Source organism: Myotis myotis, unplaced genomic scaffold (assembly GCF_014108235.1).
Source record: "Myotis myotis isolate mMyoMyo1 unplaced genomic scaffold, mMyoMyo1.p scaffold_m19_p_14, whole genome shotgun sequence".
Classification (NCBI taxonomy): domain Eukaryota; kingdom Metazoa; phylum Chordata; class Mammalia; order Chiroptera; family Vespertilionidae; genus Myotis; species Myotis myotis.
In genome coordinates, this window is record NW_023416318.1 from 36,136,918 (window position 1) to 36,159,570 (window position 22,653).

General features: G+C 42.4%; 2 protein-coding genes across 2 annotated transcripts; one reads left to right on the forward strand and one right to left on the reverse strand.

Annotated features, from left to right (window-relative positions):
• Nucleotides 1-524: 524 nt before the first annotated feature.
• LOC118669084 (tetratricopeptide repeat protein 39B-like) lies at nucleotides 525-8,221 on the reverse strand. The gene is made up of 2 exons (XM_036334797.1): nucleotides 7,910-8,221; nucleotides 525-2,706 (listed from the first exon to the last, which is right to left on the reverse strand). Exon 2 carries the CDS (start codon nucleotides 2,547-2,549, stop codon nucleotides 780-782), a length of 1,770 nt encoding a protein of 589 aa, XP_036190690.1. The 5' UTR covers nucleotides 2,550-2,706; nucleotides 7,910-8,221; the 3' UTR covers nucleotides 525-779.
• Nucleotides 8,222-8,481: 260 nt separating this feature from the next.
• On the forward strand, nucleotides 8,482-14,016 carry SRSF7 (serine and arginine rich splicing factor 7). Its single transcript, XM_036335543.1, has 7 exons — nucleotides 8,482-8,671; nucleotides 9,466-9,646; nucleotides 10,358-10,534; nucleotides 11,403-11,483; nucleotides 11,571-11,672; nucleotides 12,106-12,159; nucleotides 13,719-14,016. The coding sequence occupies exons 1-7, from the start codon at nucleotides 8,482-8,484 to the stop codon at nucleotides 13,771-13,773; spliced, it is 840 nt and encodes a 279-aa protein (XP_036191436.1). The 3' UTR covers nucleotides 13,774-14,016.
• The last annotated feature ends 8,637 nt before the right edge of the window (nucleotides 14,017-22,653 follow it).

The window sequence follows — 22,653 nt, forward strand, 5'->3', positions numbered from 1 at the left end:
GCAGGGGCGCCAGACCAAAGTGGGGTGCCGGTCACTGTCATAGGGGCGAGCCTCTGGTGGTTACTGAAAATTCCTTGCTCCCACACGCCGTGATCCCACCCGGCACTTGCACCTGCTGCCGGCGCTGGCCCTGCTCAAACCCGCTGCCGGCACTGGAGCCAGCGCTTGCACCCGCTACCAGTGCCTGGCACCAGTCCCGATCACTCGGCACCATCAGCGGGTGAGAGCAGCAGCTGCCAGCCCTGATCGCCCCTGAGGGCTTCTTCACCTCCCCCTTCTCCTGAGGGGTGATCTGGGCAGCAGCCGCCGCTTGCACCCGCTGCTCCAATCATTGGCTGCATGCCATCAGTGGGTGCGAGTGGGGCTGGTGCTGGCAGCATGTGGGAGCAATGGCAGTGGGAGTGGGGCTGCCGGCAGACAGAGGACCGGGGGTCCTGGTAATGGGCCAAGACCCGCCCCTGTGCCCACTGCAGCCTCATGGCCCACAGCTCCTTTCAAGGTGCATGAATTCATGCACTGGGCCCCTAGTCTTTTATAATGTACATCATTTGCCTTTTCTTTTTCAAGAATGTACGTCACTCCATTTGCCAGTGTAAGACATTCCATTTTATCGGTATGCAGGAGGAAAGAGGGAAAAGGAATTTCTTGTTACATCAGATTCTTAGTAGCTGCCTCTTCTTGGATTTCTTCCACAAAGAAATTATTTATCTACCTGTTAATGATCTTGCTGACTGTAGATGCTTCACTCATAGGAAACAAAACTACACTTTGTATCTTAATCACTTTTCTTTAGCTATTTGTTCAAGAGCTACATGCGCCTTAAACTGTAACCGGGCTTCCATGGAATAGTCTTTGTAGTTTTTTATGTTGTCTAGGTTTTTCGTTGCACTGCTATAATCTCCTTTCAGATAGTATAGAATTCCCAGTTCATAGTAAGTGTACGGCACCAAATAGTGGTCATATTTTAACAATTTCTCCTTTTGAATGACACGATTAAAGTACTGCTCAGCCATCAAATATTTGCCTAAGTGTTTCAGACAGAGACCTTTCAGTAAATTTAGCAAACATAGGTCATCCGTGCCATACTCTTTATTTGGTTTTTCTCGTAAAAGTTCTTCTCCTCTGTTAATTATTGCAAGCCAGCATGAAATAAGGTGTAGTCTTTTGCTCATGACTTGGAAACCACTCCAGGCATAAGTGAATTCTAGAATGGGCTGTGCTATAAACCAGCCTTTAGTAGTACCATAGCGCTGACCCTTCTCAGCAACAAACTTTTCTACTGGCACAGAAGCTCCTAAAAGTCTGATTCTCAGCCTATCCACACTTAAGAAAAGAGAGTTCATGTCCTCGCTTACTGATTTAGCAAATTCAGAAGGCAGCAAAGCCAGTAGCATAGCTTTACTGTATGAATACATTGCCTTGGACCACTTGCTGTCTTGAAGTAGCAGATCAGCATAGCGGTAGGCCTCCTTCCATTCCTGTACAAAAATGTGGCACCACATGAGTTCCCAGTAACAGATGTGATCAAGTTGCTTCCATTCATTCTGAAGAAAAATGCACTCCTGTAATGCTAGCTGTGCATGCTCAAACTTGCCTTTCAGCATACTGAAACGTGCGTAAAAAAATTTAAGTATGACACACTTTGGAAATTTCTGGAGATAAACTAGGAAGAGATGGTCTATAGGAGAACTGTGACTCGTTTCAATACCAAAAGCTACGCAGACGTAACTGTAATAGAAGAGTAGAGTCAAAATACTTAAGACATTATTTATATGGGATTCAGATGCACTCTCATGAAGCAAAGTCAAGCCTACCTGTTTGTCACCATGATATCCAACAACATTGAGTACTTTAAGTGTCTTTGGTGGCATAAGTGATAATATCAGATTGAAGGCCCCAAGTCCAAATTTTACTCCTCCAATCAGGTGTCTAGAGGTTTTGCTTTGGTTGGTAGGTATCTGTGTTAATATTTGTTGACAGTCTTTGTATATTTGGTAACTTAACCCAATGTTGATCCCACTTTTAAGAAAGCCAAACATACTGTCATCCTGTATAAATGTCACAGCAGATTTCAAGATCAAACACTCAGCGTAGCAGACTTCAGCATGCAGCTCCTCTTCTTTGATAGCCTTTATCCCCTGTTTACTCACTAGACGAGAAAAACTTGTCATCCTGCCTTTTCTTCGGAAACTGTTACACGTTTTCAACGCTTCTTTTGCAGCCGTCATTCCAATGTCTATATCCTGTGGATCAAAAGTCAAGATGGCTTTCACAACCATAAGGATGCCATTAACTAGAGCGTGGTATATGCTGTTTTTTGACCACGGGTAAATGAGGTTTATGGCATCTGAGAATCTGTTATTTAGAAACAAATACAACCCAGTTGTGCATTCTTCCAGGGAAGATACTAGATTCATGGTTGTTGCCGCAGGGATAATTTCATAGGCGTCTTCATACGTGTCCTCCTTGTCGTTTTCTTCCTTCCATAGAGGAAATGATGTAATGACATCTTTCTTAGAATTTTCTCTTTTACTTAGAATACGTGACATATTCGCTTCCTCACTCTAGAGATGGGAAGTATTTGGCTGCAGTGCTGAAGCTCCTGTTCTCCTGATTGCGTCACTTCTTCTGCAACCTGACGTGTTGGCGTTATAATGGAGGCAAACAAACTTAAGCACTGCAGGTGTAGCATTAAGATATTCTCATCTAGGTCAGACAAACGGGGGAAAAAGATATTATTTACCTCGAAAATGTATTTCTGAAAAATTCAAGTCATTTGAAATGTACTAAAAAACAACAACAAACATGTTATTTTAACAACATTGTGAAGAAAATCCTTTGTAAACAGATGAGTTATTTTTTTATAATATATTTTTATTGATTTCATAAAGGGAGGGAGAGGGAGAGATAGAAACATCAATGATGAGAGAAAATCATTGATTGGCTGCCTGCTGGCACACCCCACACTGGGGAGTGAGCCTGCAACTCAGGCATGTGCCCTGACCGGGAATCGAACCGTGACCTCCTGGTTCGTAGGTTGATGCTCAACCACTAAGCCACGCAGGCCGGGCTAGCCCTCTTGTTAAGACACCAAGGTAACCAAGTTCCTTTCATTAATATTCTTTCTTTAGAATATTAATGATTAGTTGAAGGCTTGATGGTTTTACAGTTTCCCACTTTTTAATGCAATCAGGCATTCCTCAGAAAGCCTCACTCTTCCTCGATTTTTATAAAGTCACCCATTTTGGTAATATTTGGTAATATCTGCATCACATTTTCCTTCTTCCTGGTCTCACTCTTTGACATTGGACAGAGCACTGGCTTTCTTTAACTGTTGCCCCTCCCCACCCCACACTTCAGTACTGATTATGGTCCAGTACTTGGCTAAATGAGAAGTTAATTTCATATATATATATATATATATATATATATATATATATAATTGATTTTTTTACAGAGAGGAAGGGAAAGGGATAGAGAGTTAGAAACATCGACAAGAGAGAAACATCCATCAGCTGCCTCCTGCACACCTCCTACTGGGGATGTGCCCGCAACCAAGGTACATGCCCTTGACCGGAATCGAACCTGGGACCCTTCAGTCCGTAGGCCAACGCTCTATCCACTGAGCCAAACTGGCCAGGGCGAGAAGTTAATTTCTTTATAAATTATGAAAAAATTATAAATATGCCTCTAATAATTTTTCCTTCCCAGAATTCTTAACAACATTCTAGAAGAAACAGAAGATTAGGAAATGCTGGAAAAGAAAAAAAAAAAGTTGTAGCTGAACATAGCTTGACCTACAGTACGTCTATACTCAGCACATACATAAATACATATTAAAAGACTAGTGTTTGTAACTACAGACTATTTCATTAGATTAAAAATTGATACATGTGCAAAAGGCCTAAACTATATTTTCCTGTTTTAAGGTTTTCACATCCAAGCTAAAATGGTGACAATGACTTAAAAGTGAAACTAAAATGGAGAAGAAAATAAGATAAAAAATGAACTTTTTCTTTAATGCTCCCCTGAAAATACTGATCTAGGAAATGCAAATACATTTTGAAAACTGCTGTAAAAGGTTAAGAAATCCTGACCCCTCCAAAGCTAATATTATCAATGTTTAACAACAGTAATGTGTTAAGAGTTACTTAATATTTCATATTAAAAATATCAGAATATTTGTTGAATAGCTTTCACATTCAAATTGAATCTGGGAATGTGATTTTAATTAACACAGAATCCTAGAGGCAAAAATGTAGGTGAAACTGATTTCGAAAGAATCAGCAGGAATAGAAGTACTCTTTACAATAAAATCTCCCTGATTTAGATGGACATTTAGTGACAAGAACTGGTTACATGTTCTTAGAAAAAGAGTGTTTAGTATAAAAGTGTACAGAAATAGTGTACAGTACTATTATTTATTTTTTAAAATGTATGTTATTGATGTTAGGGAGAGAGAGAGACGAGAGAGAGAGAGAGAGAGAGAGAGAGAACTCAATGTGAGAGATCAGCTGCCTCCCACATGCACCCCGGGGTGGAGCCTACAACCTGGGCATGTGCCCTGACTTGGAATCCAACCAGCGACCCTTCGGTGCACAAGATGACTCCCAATCAACTGAGCCACACCGGCCAGTACTATTATGTTTTTCATGGCAACTGTGTTAGCAAAGCCCAGACTAGAATTGGCCCTCTTGTAATAGAGGTAAATAATATGTAGTTGGCTTATCAAAGTGCCTGTCTCTGAGAGAGGCAGGCAAGCCAGTCAGGGGTTACCCCTTTTTCGTTAATGTGCTTGAAAGCAGTTTGCTATAAGTTAGAAAATTGCTTCTTTTCATATTGTTAGCATTATTATTTGCTTAGAAATTCTCTTTTATACAGTAGACTTTGTATTCAGAGCCAAAAAATATTTATTGAGGCCTATTAGGAGCTACACAACATAATAAGTATCATCTTTTCCATCCAAGTACTAACCAGACCTAACCCTGCTTAACTCCTGAGGTCAAACCAGATCTCAGGCATTCAGAGTGGTATGGCAGTGACTAGTAAGTACTCTCTTTCCGTAAGTTATCTATGTTTTGACTAACAGCAATTTTAATAAATTCTTAATAGGAGGAAGTTGAATTAGTGAGGCTTTATAAAATTGATACTGTATTCTATCTTTCAGGGAGTATGTAAAAATATCTTTATCATTTAACCCTTTTAAGTAGTTGACAACAAAGATTAATAAGGTTAATAGGGAACAAATATAACATACTACATAGAACTGATAGGGGCTCAGAGGGAATGGTGGGGCACCCGTAATGCTCATAGATATTAATTAATCAAGTCTGTTCTGTCTTGATCAAAGAAAGTGGACCCTGACCTGGTTGCTGTGTCCGGACGCTGACCCCCCCCCTCTGGGAGTTTGCCTCAGGTATGCTGTCTATTCTCCAATTCTGGAAATGGGCTAAGCTGTTTTTTGTTTTTGTTCTTTTTTAAAAATATGTTTTTATTTATCTTGTTTTTATTTATTTCAGAGAGGAAAGGAGAAGGAGAGATAGAAACATAAATGATAAGAGAATCATTGATCGGCTGCCTCCTGCATGCCCCTTACTGGGGGTTGAGGCCACAAACCTGGGCATGTGCCCTTGACGGAATAGAACCTGGGACCCTTCAGTCCGCAGGCCGATGCTCTATCCCAGTGGTCGGCAGACCGTGGCTCGTGAGCCACATGAGGCTCTTTGGCCCCTTGAGTGTGACTCTTCCACAAAATACCAGGTGCGGGCACGCCTGTACAGTGCGATTGAAACTTTGTGGCCCATGCACAGAAGTCGGTTTTTGGAAAGGAGATAGACTAAACAAGTATACAAGACGAGTGTGGAACGTACCTCAATCAGATTGAGGATGTTTTTAGCAAAGGCCAGCTTAGGAGTACCCTAATTAAGTTAATAACAATGTACCTACCTATATAGTTTAAGTTTAAAAAATTTGGCTCTCAAAAGAAATTTCAATCATTGTACTGTTGATATTTGGCTCTGTTGACTAATGAGTTTGCCGACCACTGCTCTATCCATTGAGCTAAACCAGCTAGGGCTAAGCTGGTTTGACATCGTAAAAAGATTAACTATCCTGTTATTGACTCTAAGATACTGGAAGCAGACACACTGATCACATACCCTACAGCCCTTATCCTGCTCTACCTTCCCAACTGTACCTTGCTTTTCTTTCTTACCCCATATAAGCAGCCAACTGGCAGGAGATGTTAGAGGTTTTTCAAGGTACCAAGCACACTGCTCTCTCCTATTGCTGGTAATTCAAATAAACACTCATAAAAAATTCAACCTTGTCTCTGCTTATTGGCCTAGTGGCAAGAGGCAGTAATGGACCCAATGTGTCTGGTACCAGAACTTCTATTTTCTTGCTAGAATCCCTGAGACAGACTAATTTTTTCCATAATTTGATAAATCTGAAAAAATATGTATAAATTCATGGCATTGCTTGGAGAAAATCTATATTTTATTCACCTAAATAAAGGCTTATTCAACTAAGCCTCTCTCCTATACTCTATCCAACATCTATATACACCAAGGGAAGATACAGCCGATTTTTTTTTAAAAAAAGAAGTACAAATACTTAAGGAATTGCTCTTTTATGTGGACCATTTCCAACTTGTGTATCCCAAGTATTTATGGTGCAATGTCTTTTTTTGGTGGATGGTAAAAAAAAAAAAGTTAAATCTGTATTTGTAGAGTTGGTGTCTGGCAAATGCAATGTGTAAAATCAAAAGTGGGTTTTAAGCGATTCTAACGAAATGAACCGGTTTCCATTTATTTGCTATATAGAGTGGCTAAGCAGCCGGAGGCTGCAACTGAAAGGCTTGCCCTGGGTGTGGCGCAGTTGGTTAAGCATCCTCCCATGCACCAGGAGGTCACCAGTTCGACTCCCATTCCCCGGTTGCAGGAACAATCCCCAATAGGGGGCTTGCAGTAGGTAGCCCATGGATGTTTCTATCTCTCATTTATGTTTCTATCCCTCCCTCTCCCTTCCTCTCTCTGAAATCAATAAAAACATCTTTTAAAAAGTCCTTAGGAACTGAGTCTTTAGTGGATGTGTTACTATGATACAACACAAAAAAGAACTAGAGGGGAAGCACAGATCAATTGTACTTCAAATGCAAGTAACTTCAGAATTGCCACTATTGCCAGCCGTGGGCAAACTACAGCCGCGCCTTCGGCTGGTCTATCCGGCCGCGGAGCCAAAAGAGCGGAGGGTTCTCTTGCTCTCCCCTCCGCTCCGTCACCAGCAGCAGTGTTAACATGGCAACGTCGGGAAACACGTGGGGAAAGGCGGCTGCAGCTCCTTCTTCTGAGTCCAGTTTAAGAGCCCATTGTGGCCCTCCAGTCAAAAAGTTTGCCCACCCCTGACCTAGCCTGAACTTGACTGGCAGCTGTAAGGATTTAGGGTTTTGCCCCCACCAGTGTGCCTCAGTGGTTGAGTGTTGACCTATGAACCAGAAAGGTCACGTTTTGGATTCCCCTTCAAAAGCGCATGCGAGGGTTGAGGGCTCCATCCCCAGTAGGGGGCGTGCAGGAAGCAACCAATCAATCATTCTCATCATTGGTGTTTCTCTCTCTCCCTTCCTCCCTGAAATCAATAAAAATATCTCCTAGAAAAATAAGGATTTAGGGTTTTGTCACAATTTTATTATAACAACAACAAAAAAGCTAACTCTATTCCTTTGTCCCCGAGACCCCAATAAGTCAGAACGTGTTGGTGAAAATTGGTAGCTGGTTCTTAAGGGATTTTTGGGTGGGTGCAGGGCGGGATGTCCCTAGGGGCTTCACCCCTTTTGAGGCTTATAATGTAGGGACCACTACTCAGAATAGCGGGTTCATGGCGTTCTCACCCTGGCCAAACTCCCGATTACCTCTGATGAGCCCCAGAGATCACCAAGTATTAGCCTAGGCCAGGTCCGGCAGCAGAACGGTGGCGGCGGCTGCAACATCAGCCATTACAGCCTTTCAGAGGCCGGTCTAATGCACCTGTAGCAACATTACTGGAGCTGAGGGCCCCTAAAAATAAGGAAAATAGGAGGGGGAAGGAGGGAGGGAAGGGGGAAAACGAGGAGGGTACAGGAAAGGGGGGAAGGATGGGGCGGGACACCGCGGGGAAGGCCAAGGGTTTACTGGCGGGATTCTGACGTTCCCATGGAAACGAATCCCTCCGCTTGTGATTGGTCCTTTACGCTCTTCAGTCCCGCCCCACCCACGCCGCCGCTCCGGTGTCGTTTCCGCCCAGCTCCTTTGTGCCGCGCAGAACGCCGAAATGACGCATGCGCAGAGAGACGCAGCCGCCGCGGATATATCAGCCGGAACACAGGCACTTCCTGGTAGATGCCGCTGGCGCCGTTGGTGCGCGTGGTCTCTGCAGCTTCTGGCGTCACTCGGATCCTGGGCTCCGCGAGCTGCACGAGCCGAGCCCGCTCGCGGGCCAGTCATCATGTCGCGCTACGGGCGGTACCGAGAAGGTCAGAGGGTAGGGCCCCGTGAGGGACGCGATCGTGGGCGCTGCGAGTCGTGCGAGGCCGTGGGGCTGGCGCGGCGGTTGGGAGACGGTACTTCCGCGTACGTCAGGGCGGCCTGGGCGCGCACCGTACGAAGCCGGAGGCGGAGCGGGCGGGATGTTGAGGGTAGTCGGGGAGGGTGGGTGTCGGTCTGGGTCAAGTTCCAGGTTAATCCCAGGGCACTTCCGGTCTCGCGCCCCGACCCCAGGCAGGCGCCCGGCCCCTGCTTGACCGGTGCCCTGGGAGCCGCCGGGCGTCCCCCGCCCTCGGCTGCCATTTTGCGCGCAATCACGAGCGCGCCCGGTGGCGCATTTCCCAGCCGCTTTCCCGCCACTTTAGCGGAGAGTCTGGTCGCAGCCGTGAGATGACGGGCGAATTCGAGCCTGAACACAACTGGCGGCTCCGAGCCGCGGAGCGGGTGTGGGGACGCGCTCCTTCCGCCCGGCGGCCGGCTGGCTTCTCTCCCTTCTCTCGCGGCTCTTTCGGGCGCGGGTTATGGCCGGGGCGGGGAGCCGGAGTCTCGCGGAGGACGGGAGCCGGCGCAGCCCTGCTCCCCGGGCCCGGCCCCGGCCCCCGGCGGGGCCCGCCCGCCCGCCGCCCGGGTCCGCGCGCTCCCAGCCCCGAGGCTGCCGGGACTCGGGGGCGGGACGGGGCGGGACCGCCTCGCGCTCGGAACATCCTGCCGCTCTTCTGCTCCCGTGTTTTCGAGGCATTTTCCCACCATATTAGAACGGGGAGAACTTTGTCCTGCGCCCAGCTCTTCAGAAATGTGCCGACACTGCTGGCGTTAAGGCCACGTTCAGTTCTTGATAAGAGCACAAGATAACGTTTTGCACGGGCTTAAGGGTGTGCAGAGAGTTCATTCAAACGTGGGTCAAATTTGGCATAACTCGCGCTCTTCCGTTTGCATTTTTAAACAGAAACCAAGGTGTATGTTGGTAACCTGGGAACTGGTGCTGGCAAAGGAGAGTTAGAAAGGGCTTTCAGTTACTATGGCCCCTTAACAACTGTGTGGATTGCAAGAAATCCTCCGGGATTTGCCTTTGTGGGGTTCGAGGACCCGAGAGATGCAGAAGATGCAGTTCGAGGCCTGGATGGCAAGTAAGTACGATGCCAGTTACGAAACAGGTTCATGAGGCTAGTCTGCTAGGCTGGGTAATGAGGGGGGTGCTAAGCTTGGGATCTGTCTAGAGCAGCGGTTCTCAACCTGTGGGTCCCGGCCCTTTCACGGGGGGGGGGGGGGGGCTAAGACCATCAGAAAACACATATATAATTACATATTGCTTTTGTGATTAATCACTATGCTGTAATTATGTTCAATTTGTAACAATGAAATTAGGGGTCACCACAACATGAGGAACTGTATTAAAGGGTCGCGGCATTAGGAAGGTTGAGAACCACTGGTCTAGAGGAAAATGTAAATAGCTAATCGTTTTTTTTTAAAATATATTTTGTTGATTTTTTTTACAGAGAGGGATAGAGAGTCAGAAACATCGATGAGAGAGAAACATCCATCAGCTGCCTCCTGCACACTCCCTACTGGGTATGTGCCTGCAACCAAGGTACATGCACTTGACCAGAATCGAACCTGGGACCTTTCAGTCTGCAGGCTGATGCTCTAGCCACTGAGCCAAACCAGTTAGGCAAATGTAAATAGCTAATCATTTTATTTGCTTACGAAAGGGAGCGGAGGTGGCCTTCAAAGGGCTACAGAGATAGCTGAAGTCTGTGAAAACAGGGATGGAAAGTTCCAGATCCAGGGGCGGTATGTATTTTTTTTAGCATTAGAATTTTGTTGCTTCTCTTTTGCAGGGTGATTTGTGATTCCCGAGTGAGGGTTGAACTATCAACAGGCATGCCTCGGAGATCTTATTTGGATAGACCACCTGCCCGACATCCCTTTGATCCAAATGATAGATGCTATGAGTGTGGTGAGAAGGGACATTATGCTTATTATTGTCATCGCTTTAGCCGACGAAGAAGAAGCAGGTACTTATCTTAGGGGAATGGTTGCTGTACTGGTTCATGAAGTAATTCTTTTATTAGCAAGGCAGAAACTAATATTTTTATATAAATTTGAATGTTAATTGTACAGGTGTATTTTTACAGTTTTTGTTCAATTAAACAAATGTTAATATATTAATCATCAACCTGGTCAGAACCTTGCAGGTTTCTTCGTTTGAGTCAGTCGCCTTGATTCAGAATGTCACGAGCTTTATGACATGCTGAGGCGCCTTGCAACTCGGACAATTAAGATCCTCCTAGACCTTGAGGTGATCAGCATAAGAGGCCAGATCCCCTCGAGTCATCTACACCTAGCTTCACCTTATTCTTTAAAGGGCAGAAAATTTGAGTCGGTGATCACCGTAACAGTAATTTGGCTTACAATTGGGGCCCCCTCCAGTTTAGAACGAGGAACACCAGATTGACCACGTTTCCAACTAGAAAAATCTTCTTGCGTCAATCAAGCCTCACCTGGCTCATTTGGCTGTCGGTTTGATCGTCGTTAGATTGAAGAAAACATCTAGATGCAGCGATCGGCTGTAGATACTTCTATATCGTCTAGATCTACTACTAGACCATGGGCCAAAGAAGGTCGACCTGCAGACTTGCAAGGTTTATTTTAAATACACATTACAGTGTTTGATATTATGTAATTCTAAGATGTAATTCAGCCTTTAACAAATCTTTTTTTAGGTAGTTAAAAAAAAAACTGGACAACTAATAGGCCCAGAATTTATTTCCAAATGAGATAGTAAATTTAAGTAGTTTTGAGACTTGATTTCAGCAGAGGGACAGACACTATAAATACGAGTTGCCATCTAACATTTTGTTACTTTCCCAACTTGAGAAATAGGTCACGGTCTAGGTCACATTCGAGATCCAGAGGTAGACGATATTCTCGCTCACGGAGCAGGAGCAGGAGCAGGGGAAGGAGGTGAGAGATCTTTAATGCACGTTTTAACGAGCAATAAAAAATACTTAAACTGGAGATGGACCTAAACCTCTTTGATTTAATTTTTAGGTCGAGATCGGCATCTCCTCGACGATCAAGATCTGTGTCCCTTCGTAGATCACGCTCTGCTTCACTCAGACGGTCTGGGTCTGGTTCTGTAAAAGGATCGAGGTATTTCCAGTACATACCATCCCCCGCTTATTTGTGTTTGGGTTGTCACGTCTTAATGACAAAAGAGAGTGTCTTAAGGACATAATTTGGCATGATGGGGTGAATTTGAGACCTTAGAAAGGTGTTAGGGAAATAGTAGTGTACATATGGGTAAACATGGCTTGTTTAGCCATTTACTTTCTCTTGGATACTTCCCTAACAATCTAGCTCATTGGGTATGGTAGAAGCAAATAATTAAAATGGTAGTTCCTTATTTATTTGATACTAGACCTTGTTGAAAATGTGGCAACTTGTTGAATCTTAGACTGATACAAGGCAAGAGTGGCATCTTGCTCAGTTTAAGCTTCTGTTCCGAGCCTGCCTAATGAGGTGCTCAGAAGGTGTGTAAGGAAATTACTAGTGTGGACTAATTGGGATAATTTTTGTTTTTAAGATCACGGTCAAGGTCAAGATCAAGATCCAGGTCTATTTCACGACCAAGAAGCAGGTAAGGGTGAAAAGCTGAACAATGCTCTCGTTCTATGGCACCAATATCCACAGAGTTCAAAGTGTTCTGCGTTATCGAGGCTTCAGGTGCCAACTCTAAGCCGAGGTGTTGAGTGGGAACTCGGTACCTTGTTAATGAACTGAACGTTAGAACTTCATTTGTACGTGGCCTCTTCTGGATGATGTCCTGGACGAGGGAATGTCAGGGTGCAGTCAGAAAGCAGTTTGTAACCTTGGTGTTAGAGGCCCCTGTTAGAACCTGCAGGTGCATGGAGAAGCATTCTGAGATAGGTGAGCTTTAGGCAGATCAATCATGATAAAAGCAGTTCATTTTATGAAGGCGAGTTGGAAGATGGGCTTTTGTTAGCAAAAGCTGATGGGCATTTTTTCCCCCAGTTTAATTGCAGCCTGATATTTTAATTTCAGGACAATTTGGGGGTTCATTTCATGATATTGTGACTGTAAGAAAGGGATTGGTTAGTACTTTTTCTTAATAGAATTTCTCGTGTTTTGACAGCCGATCAAAGTCCAGATCTCCATCTCCAAAAAAGAAGGTAAGCTAAATAATTTGTTGCCAAATTTTAACAGTCAAATGTGGCCTCTGCAGAATTTGTTTGCTTCCTGCCTACTTTGCAGGCTTTGATTTTGAGCTCGTTGGAGAATTGGTGCTGTATGTATAAATACTAAGTTTCTTAAAGGATTGCTTTTCCTGCTTCATTATCACCTTATACTTTCATTGGAAATATTTAGTCATAAAATGTTAGAATGACAATCAAGATGTGTTTAGTCCTGTGAACCCTTAATTGTATAATTTCATAAGACACATGCTTTCCCCACACATAGGTAAAAAGGAAATGAAGAAAAATTTGTAGGTTGAAATCTTGAAGCTAAACTATTATCTGTCTAGTTCAGCCGTGGGCAAACTACGGCCCGCAGGTCCGGCCCGTTTTGAAATGAATGAAACTAAAAAAAAAAAAAAAAAGACTGTACCCTTTTATGTAATGATGTTTACTTTGAATTTATATTAGTTCACACAAACACTCCATCCATGCTTTTGTTCCAGCCCTCCGGTCCAGTTTAAGAACCCATTGTGGCCCTCGAGTCAAAAAGTTTGCCCACCCCTGGTCTAGTTGCTACTTAATTACCCTCCCAGAGAAAAAACCCCAACATTCGAATAGTTCTCTTTAACTTTGCAATTTTTGCAAGGATGCTAATCTTAAACAGGGACAAGGATTTGTATATAAATCTTTTTCAGAAAGAGGGAGTGTGATAGAAACATCAATGAGAGAGAAACATCTGTCAGCTGCTTTCTGCATGCCCCTTACTCTGGGGATCAAACGTGCAATCTGGGCATGTCCCCTGACAGGGAATGGAACCATGACTTCCTAGTTCATGGGTTGCCACTCAACCACTGAGTCACACTGGCCAGACTATTTATGAATTTTTAGATCTCTGCTATAGAAAGTTCCTTTGGCCACCTTTGAATTTATTGAAACATGTTCGTAGGAAGAGTACGTTTCAGTAGACACTAATGGGTTCCAAACATGTTTTTCTTTTTAGTCGTTCCCCATCAGGAAGTCCAAGAAGAAGTGCAAGTCCTGAAAGAGTGGACTGAAGTTCTCAAGTTCACCTTTTAGGGAAAAGTTATTTTGTTTACATTATTATAAGGGATTTGTGATGTTTGTAAAAAGTAACCTAGGAAGGTTATTTCAACCATCTAATCAAATGGATCTGGATTATTACTCTGTAAATTCACAGCAGTAAGATAATATAAATTTTTGTTGAATGTATTAACATCTTATGGTTTGCAAATGTGAGTTTTTATTTGGCACATTTAAATAAAATGTTTCTAACTAGATTTTTGATCTGTGTTCAATATTAATACTTGGTAAGCTTCAGTAGTCAACCTTGATATCAACCATATAAGTACAGACCTACATTCAAAGTTTAATGGTGTGAAGTCTTCAACATCACTAACTGTAGTATCTATACACTTGGAAAATTCCCTTTTACCTATAGAGGTTTGGGTAAAATAACTCAAATCCTCCTTAATAGCATGAATGCATCATGACAAGTCCCTGAATTAATCAATTGGAGTTACATATTACCAGGCTACTGACAACGATCTGTCAAGCTAGAGAAACCACTGATTTGCCTATAAATAAGTGTGATGACTAAACCAAGAGCTTATTAAAGAAGTAATTGGACTCGATGCTTGAGGAACTGAATTTTTTTGAGCTCTATTTTAAGTACAGTGACAGGTTTTCAGGCTGTTTGATGGGATGTCAATCAGAACTCGATTTTAGGAAGTTCTCTGTTAATTGAGAATTTTATAACATTCTTGCATGTTTGAGGAATTGTCTAAATTTGGGACAAAATATCTTCATGTAAACCAGCTTTGCAAAATTTTCCAGACACTCCTCTATTCCTTCAAATGGATTGCCTTATTTTGAGCAGAGATCTGTTAATTCTAAGCTAGATTTTTTCAGTTCCCAACCACCAACATAACTTATTTTGCCAGGCTGGTACAAAGTGATTAAGGATGTTAAGCAGAAATGTTCATGAGATAGTTTTGTAAATCTCACCTATATTTAGCTATACCTTATTTATGTAGTTTTTTGGTAGCATCAGGTAGACCTGAGACTATTCTAGCCAGTAGATTATTTAGACTAAATGTCTTTTGTAGGGCAGTAACAATTATTTGAGTTTCCTGGTCAAGCTTTTCCCAGGTATTCTCTAGTCTTGGTGCAAAAAAAAAAAAAATGTGCAAAAACAATGATTAATGTTGGTGGCACAGGTATCTGCCCTTGTCCATTTGTTTATGTTTAACAAAGTTATTGGATAGCATTGCAATGTGGGAATACTGCTCTGCCTCAAATTATTTGGTCTGAATGATCACTAGTATGTTGGGAGCTTGGGTACTTGGTTTTTGGAATTTTGAAAACTGGCTGAATTATGGTTGGTGAAACTGTAATTGGCAGGCTTATTTGTTGCACTTGGTCGGCTTTAATTGTTCTGTATTATATAAAGATAACTTACTCAAAAATAAATCTGCAGAAAACAAATAATCATACTCAATTTTTGGAAGTGGGAGTTCTGAGCCAAGAATAGGAATAATTTCTGTAGCTTTGGGACTGATGATTAGCAGTGTCCAAGATATTAGAATGAGGATAAAAGATAGTGTAGGAGGAACAGGGGCAAAAGTGGTTTTAAGAGACAAGCACAGAAAGCTCCATTCTTAGGGGAAAGGGAAACATGGCTATTATCTAGGTGAACACCTTTCGTACCATTGACTGTACATTTGCCTGGATGTTACAGAATTCATGCAGGGGTACAACTCGGTACCCTCATATTTAGAATACATGTTAAAGTGTTACACTTTGGTATAGTGCACTTTTCTCCTTTTAGAGGTTAGGACTACTAAATAGATTATGTGACTGACTTGAAAAGTCTCATTTAGACTCGGTCGATCTAAAGTTTAAAGCCTGGCTCTAATTATTAGGTAATAACACGCCAGACATGCTTTGGACCAAGTACCTTACCTGGTCTGCTCACCCATGCGTAGAGAGGTAAGTAATGCACTTCACAGTGGTAGTTCCCCCTTGGGCTTTGAGCTAGGCCAAGTGAAAATGTGGTCCTACATCTTGCAGTGTCCCATCTGAGTACAAATTTGAGGGTCTAGAAATGCCATCAGTTTGAGACTTGGTTAAGTAGTGGTGTAGGATTGTGATTGTCATCTTTTGTAGCTTGTCTTGAAGTCTAAAGGAGCACTGATTTCCAAGATTCATTAAACTAGTAGGAATAGGAAGCTAAAACTGATAAATTGGCAGTTATATGAATGAAGAATAATAGCAAAGAATTCATTAGATCTGGCTTAGTGAGCAACTGCTGCTTAGAGACCTTTGGAAGGCGGGACTATGTAACCTGGAAGGTGTATACATAATTGGAAAGACATGAAACAAAAGTCAAAGTTATAAAAAATACTAGGGGCCTGGCTGGTGTTTAGAGTGTATTGAGAACTGATGACAAGGAAAGATGACTAGATATTAAAGCTGTTATCCAGAATTATCTTGAATAAAGGGGAAAAAGTACTGATAGTTTTGGTTTTTTTTATTGATTTTTTACAGAGAAGAAGGGAGAGGGATAGAGAGTTAGAAACATCTATCAGCTGCCTCCTGCACATCTCCCACTGGGGATGTGCCCGCAACCAAGGTACATGCCCTTGGCCAGAATCGAACCTGGGACCCTTCAGTCCCCAGGCCAACGCTCTCCACTGAGCCAAACCAGTTAGGGCCTGATAGTTTCAAAGCCTAATAGTTCTTTTTCCCACATGTTAACAGGTTTATAGTTACCATTCCAATAAAAATATCAAAGGACATTGTCACTTAATCCTCACAACAAAATAGTACTGTTAACCCCATCTCACAGAAGAGGAGATTGGTAACTTGGCTCAGCGTGTATGATTGGTAACAATACTAGTAACCTGCTAGGAGGTAGGAAAAGTTTGAATCCTACCTATGGTTTTAAAGTCCTGGCTCTTTTTAATCAATAAAACACTACTGCTTTAAAACAAAATCACGTTATGGAAAAAATCAAATACACAACCAATGCTCCTTCCTACCCATTGTATACGATACCTTGGTTGTTAACTTTCCAGACCTAATGGGGAAAGGATGAGGAGTAGAAGGATAATTCTGGAGCACTTGGAATGTAGTAGTCAGTTAATGTAAGGGCACTTACCAAGCTTGGTGTTTTTTCCTTTTCCTACAGACCATTGGCTTCACCTGTTTTCATTTCATTTTTAGACTTGGTAATATATTCAAGGTGTATACAGTGAGAAGGCTCCCTACGCCCAACTCAGCCACGCAGTTATCTCCCAAAAGGCAGCCATTGTTAGCCAGTTACGTAGCCTGATCAAATACACATATTTTTTCCTTTTTTCTTTTAACACAAAATATATACACCTTGCTTTTCTCATTTAATGTCTTTACTATAAGTAAAATGGCACTCCTTTTTTTTTTTTTTAATGTTTTATACTATTTATTTGCCAGGATGTTACAGAATTTAGGCAGTAAAATTTTGTGCCCCTTCAATGTGCCAGGTACTGCTAGCCTTGGAATACAGAAGTGAACAAAGTACCCTTATGGAGCTTAAATTCTGGAGAGAGAAATATCACCTCTAGATTCCCTGACTAAAGGGAATCTTAGTGACTAAAGCTTGAAGGTGGCTGGATGTGATCCTATACAAAAAATACCCTGTTAGTTTTTATTTTGGGTTGTAACATATCTTCAGGAAATCTGGATCCCAGGAAATGAATCCTCTCATTGCCAAGGATAAAAGGACCTGGCTGTAGGGAAAATAGAGGTGAAGGCAGATGGGCTAGTTTTGCTCAGTCATAGTCAGGAGGGCAATCACCAGAATTCCTGGACTCCTGCGACAAGAATGCACTGCTTCCCTTGCTTAAGAATGAATATGCTATGCTTTAATACTGCTTTTTTTTCAGAGTACCAGCTTGTTAGACCAGGATTCAGGAAATTAGGGCCCACAGGCTAGATCTGGCTTACACTGTTTTCATACAGCTAATGAGCGAAGATGGCCTTGACATTTTTATGTGGTTGAAAAAAAAGGATAATAATACTTAAGGACATGAGAATTATGTGAAATTCAAATGGCAGCATTCACAGGTTTTATAGGAACAGTCATGCTCATTCATTTACCTATTGTCTATAACTCTACTACGATGACAAGGGTAATTACAATAGACTGTAAGTCTCACAAAGCTTAAAATACTCTCTGGCCCTTTATATAAAACTAGATGCCCAGTGCACAAAATTTGTGCATGGGGTGGGGCTGGGGGTGTGTCCCTGAGCCCGGCCTGCACACTCTCCATTCCGGGACTCGAGGGATGTCCGACTGCCGGCAGGATTGGGCCTAAACCGGCAGTCGGACATCCCTCTCGCAATCCGGGACCACTGACTCCTAACCACTCACCTGCCTGCCTGCCTGGTCACCCCTAACCACTCTGCATGCATGCCTGATGCCCCTAACTGCTCCCCTGCCTGCCTGATCGCCCCTAACCGCTCTGCCTGCCTGCCTGATTGCCCCTAACTGCCTCTGCCTGCCGGCCCGATCGCCCCTAATGCCCTCCCCTGCCAGCCGGGTTGCCCTTAACTGCCCTCCCCTGCTGGCCTGGTCGCCCCTAACCACCTCTGCCTCAGCCCCTGCCACCATGGCTTTGTCTGGAAGGATGTCCGGTCTAATTAGCATATTACCCTTTTATTAGTATAGATGTTTGCCAACCTCTGGTTTAGACATGTATCTTCATCTATTTACAATCTTCAAAATAATCTCTGGAAACTTTGGGTGCCAGGATTATTGATAGGGTTTGCAGGGCCTTACGAAGACATACTTTTGTTAGTCTGGGAAGATTGTTTCTCTGTGACTCATTCTTAAGGAAGTGCTTCATGAAGCCAGGAAGCAAATTCTAGCTGTGAACACATTTATGCACTTGAATATTGGTGAATGTTATGAGACAATAATGGGAAAGCTTTTACTCTAGGGCAGTGGTTCTCATTCCTAGTTATATTAGGAACCAAGGAGCTTTAAAACCTAATGGAACCAAAATTGCTAAGGGTGAAGCCTGGGCATTAAAATCCAAAAACCTCCCCTGGTGATTATAATAAAGTTGGCAGCACTCACATGTGATTCAAAGCTGGGTTCTAAGACTGTGTCCTCCAGGTTTCTCTGATCCTTTCTCTAACCAAATCACCCTAGCCTGGAATGGAACCTTCCTGTGAAAAAAGGCAGAATCTGCATTTTAGTTTCTGTTGGTACCAGTAGAGGTCACTGTGCTCAGAGAAATAGTCATCTGGAAAAAAAAGTTACTGTTCTGTTTAGGATATTTGGAGCAGTATTTACCAGAACTATTGGGTTATGCCCAACACCCATGCTACTCCAGGCATGGCCTTGGTCATAATTATTGCTTCTATTAGGTGCATATAAAGCAATTGTTAAATCTGATGTGTTGATGCTTTTATCATTATAAAAATATCTGACTAATAATATTTCTTGTTTTAAAGTCTATTTTGTCTGATATTAAAATAGCCATTCAAACTCTATGATGCTTGCTGTTTGTATGGTATATCTTTTCCATCCATTTCAGCTTATTGGTGAATATAGGTGTATATAGTTACTAGATGTTGCTTTTTAATTCAGTCTAGCAAAATGTTTTTTGGAGTATTTAATATGGTTGGGTTTACAGTTGTCATTTTGTTGTTTTCTGTTTCTTTTTTTCGCTTCCTTCAACTGCCTTCTTTTATATTAAATATTTTTTAGTGTATCATTTTAGCTCTTTGATTTTTTTTAACTTTATTTTTATTATGTCCTTACTAGTTGTATCTTAATTTATCACAGTCTATTTTGGATTAATATTTCAATAAAATACAGAAATTTTGCTCCAATATATTTTCTTTTTCTGAACTTTCCTCCCTTGTGCTCTCTCTCTCTCTTGTTTAAAATACATTTTTATTGTTTTCAGAGAGGAAGGCAGAAGGAGAGAGAGAGAAACATCAATGATGAGAGAGAATCATTGATCTGCTGCCTCCCACACGCCCCATACTGGGGATCGAGACTGCAACCTGGGCATGGAGTTTGTTGAGCGTCTTGGATATATAGAAGAATGGTTTTCATCAAATTTGGGGAGGTGTTTTTATCCCCAAAATTATTTTTTGAAATTTTTTTTGTCCTTTTCTCTCCTCTCCTTTTTGGACTCCCATTACGTGTATGCTGATGTACTTGATGTTGTCCCACATGTGTCTGAGGTTCTTTCCCATTTTCTTCTATCTCTTCTCACTTTTTCAAATTAAATAATTGCTATTAATCTATCGTCAAGTTCTTATTCTTTCTTTTGCCATCTTGAATCTGCTTCTGAGCCTTTCTAGTGAACTTTTCATTTGTTATTGTATGTTTCAACCTCAGGATTTCACTTGATTCTTTTTATAATCTCTAGTATTTTGATTACTTTTTAAAAATCTTGTGTTTATTTTTAAGCTCAGCTTTCTAGGGGATTGCCCTGCGTCTACATAGATTAGTGGTCAGCCATTACACTGGACAGAAACACCTAAACCAGTCAGATTTTTCCCCTCTCCTGATGGATCTGTGTGTAGATAGAGTGAATTCAGTGTGTAGGCTGTTTTCAAGTCCCTCCTGGCTTTTACTTTTTGCTAAGCCCCTCTTAATTTTCTCTGCACATGCATGCAGCCCGAGCGTTGGCCAGGAGTGTGTGAATAGCTTGGACCCTCTGGTCTCTTCTGTGCATGTGCGCAGCCTGATTAGGCAGAATGTGCTTGCTGTAATCGTGATTGCGACGTCAGGCTAACAGAGCCGTCGGTCCTCCGTGCTCCCCTAGCACAGAGGCCATTACTTCCCTTGTACTGATGAAGTGTTTGGACATGGGTATAACCCACACTCCAAAGCAAGTGAGCTCCTCATCGACTGCAGCAACCTGCTGGTCCTCATGTTTTGTTTTGCTTTGGCAGAACCCCCACAGGACTGAGCTGGGAAAGTAGGGAGTGGAAGCAGCCCCAGGCAAGAACACCAGTTTCCCACGGCTCCTACCCAAAGTTCAGTTTTTCTTTTTCTTTTTTTTAAAATATATTTTATTGATTTTTCACAGAGAGGAAGGGAGAGAGATAGAGAGTTAGAAACATCGATGAGAGAGAAACATCGATCAGCTGCCTCCTGCACATCTCCCACTGGGGATGTGCCCGCAACCCAGGTACATGCCCTTGACCGGAATCGAACCTGGGACCTTTCAGTCCGCAGGCTGACGCTCTATCCACTGAGCCAAACCGGTTTTGGCCAAAGTTCAGTTTTTCAAACGTAAACACATCTAAGATTGTTATGTTTTTGGTCAGTTTCCAGAGCAGCAAAGTTGTTTTGTCAGTTTACACACACACACACACACACACACACACACACACCCTGCAGCATAATAGTTGCTTTTTTGAGGTGAGGATTTGCTGAGCACCTTACGTGGTTACAGCTAAAGTGCTACCCAGCCGTGGCCGGTTTGGCTCAGTGGATAAAGCATCTGCCTATGGACTGAAGGGTCCTGGGTTTGATTCCGTTCAAGGGCACATGTCCAGGTTGTGGGCTGGATCCCCAGTGGGGAGCATGTAGGAAGCAGCCAATCAATGATTCTCATCATTGATGATTCTAACTCTCCCTCTCCCTTCCTCTCTGAAATCAATAAAACTATATTTTAAAGTGCTACCCAAAGCACCTGATAGTTATGATTGAAGTAATTGGATTGGAGAGGTTGGAACTTAGAGGAAGAAGATAAATACCTTGATTGGAAAAGGATTGCATTCCTGTCAAAACTGTTCAAATAGCCCCTTGTAAACTGGTGATCCAATTGTTTAAAATGGTTATGATTGATAATGGGACATGGGTATATGTTGTGCTTCCTTCCTGTCTTCTGACAGTCCTGTTTTTTTTCACGTTCTACTTTTCGCCAACTATCCATTTATTTATTCATTGACACTAACTTTCTTTAGTCAGCTGAGGTTTGACTGACATTGATCACCAAACAGTTGCAACAGTTCAACCATCTTAGTTCATCATGCCATCTTAGTGCATCATGCCATCTTAGTTCAGTCTTTACAGCAATGTTTGTGCAATTATTTAATATTATATCTTGTTGACAAAATGAAATCGGAATAATCAAAATCCCACAGCTATTGATAAGAACTTACTGTCCTATGAATTTGAAACAGGATTCCACAGTTCACTGAGCTGACTCAATGATTCCCTCACCTGTGAAGGGCCAGAACTCAGAACAATAAAGCGCTAATATGGTTATGGATAGGGGTGTGTGGTAAGGAAGGCTTGGACTCCTGGGGCCTTGGAGGGGCGTGTATGTGGCAGTTTAGTGGGTACTTGCATTTTCAATAAGGCTTTCATGCTGTAGTTACATGATGTTTTTCATGTCAAATACCATGTTAGTTCTCACCGCTTCATATGAGCGAAGTGTCCAGTTGTTAGATTGTAAAATTGTTTCTTGCTGACACCTTCAACGATTTCATCATAAAATACAGTTATGCTCACATGCCATACTCAACATGCCTCATAACTATGTAGTGTCTTTCCTCAGGCACATTAAAGTTCTCTTTTATGTGTGTGTTTCACGAAAAAGAATAGACTGGTTGCCACCACAAAAGATTAATTTCTCTAAAATTTCACTTTCATCGGACTTACGGCTTGACAATCAAACTTTGCGTCTTTATTGGCTTTCATAAACACAATTAAAATACCAGTAACTTCTTTCAGATGCTATAAAGTTGAATATCCTTATTTGGGCTACTCTAGGCTAGGCGTATGGTAAAAACAATTCTATTTTCAGAACAGAGAAAAACAAAGTACTTTGCCTTGCAAGTGAGAAAACAGGCCAAGTGAAATTAGATTGCTTGCCCATGTAGTAGATGCCAGAAGCAAA

Excerpts from the sequence above, each read along its gene's own strand:
- LOC118669084 (XM_036334797.1), bottom strand. The coding sequence starts at position 2,549 with ATGTCACGTATTCTAAGTAAAAGAGAAAATTCTAAGAAAGATGTCATT.
- SRSF7 (XM_036335543.1), top strand. The coding sequence starts at position 8,482 with ATGTCGCGCTACGGGCGGTACCGAGAAGGTCAGAGGGTAGGGCCCCGT. Across the intron at positions 10,535-11,402 it reads AGCCGACGAAGAAGAAGCAG|GTCACGGTCTAGGTCACATT; the intron begins GTACTTATCTTA and ends CTTGAGAAATAG. Across the intron at positions 12,160-13,718 it reads ATTTCACGACCAAGAAGCAG|TCGTTCCCCATCAGGAAGTC; the intron begins GTAAGGGTGAAA and ends TTTTCTTTTTAG.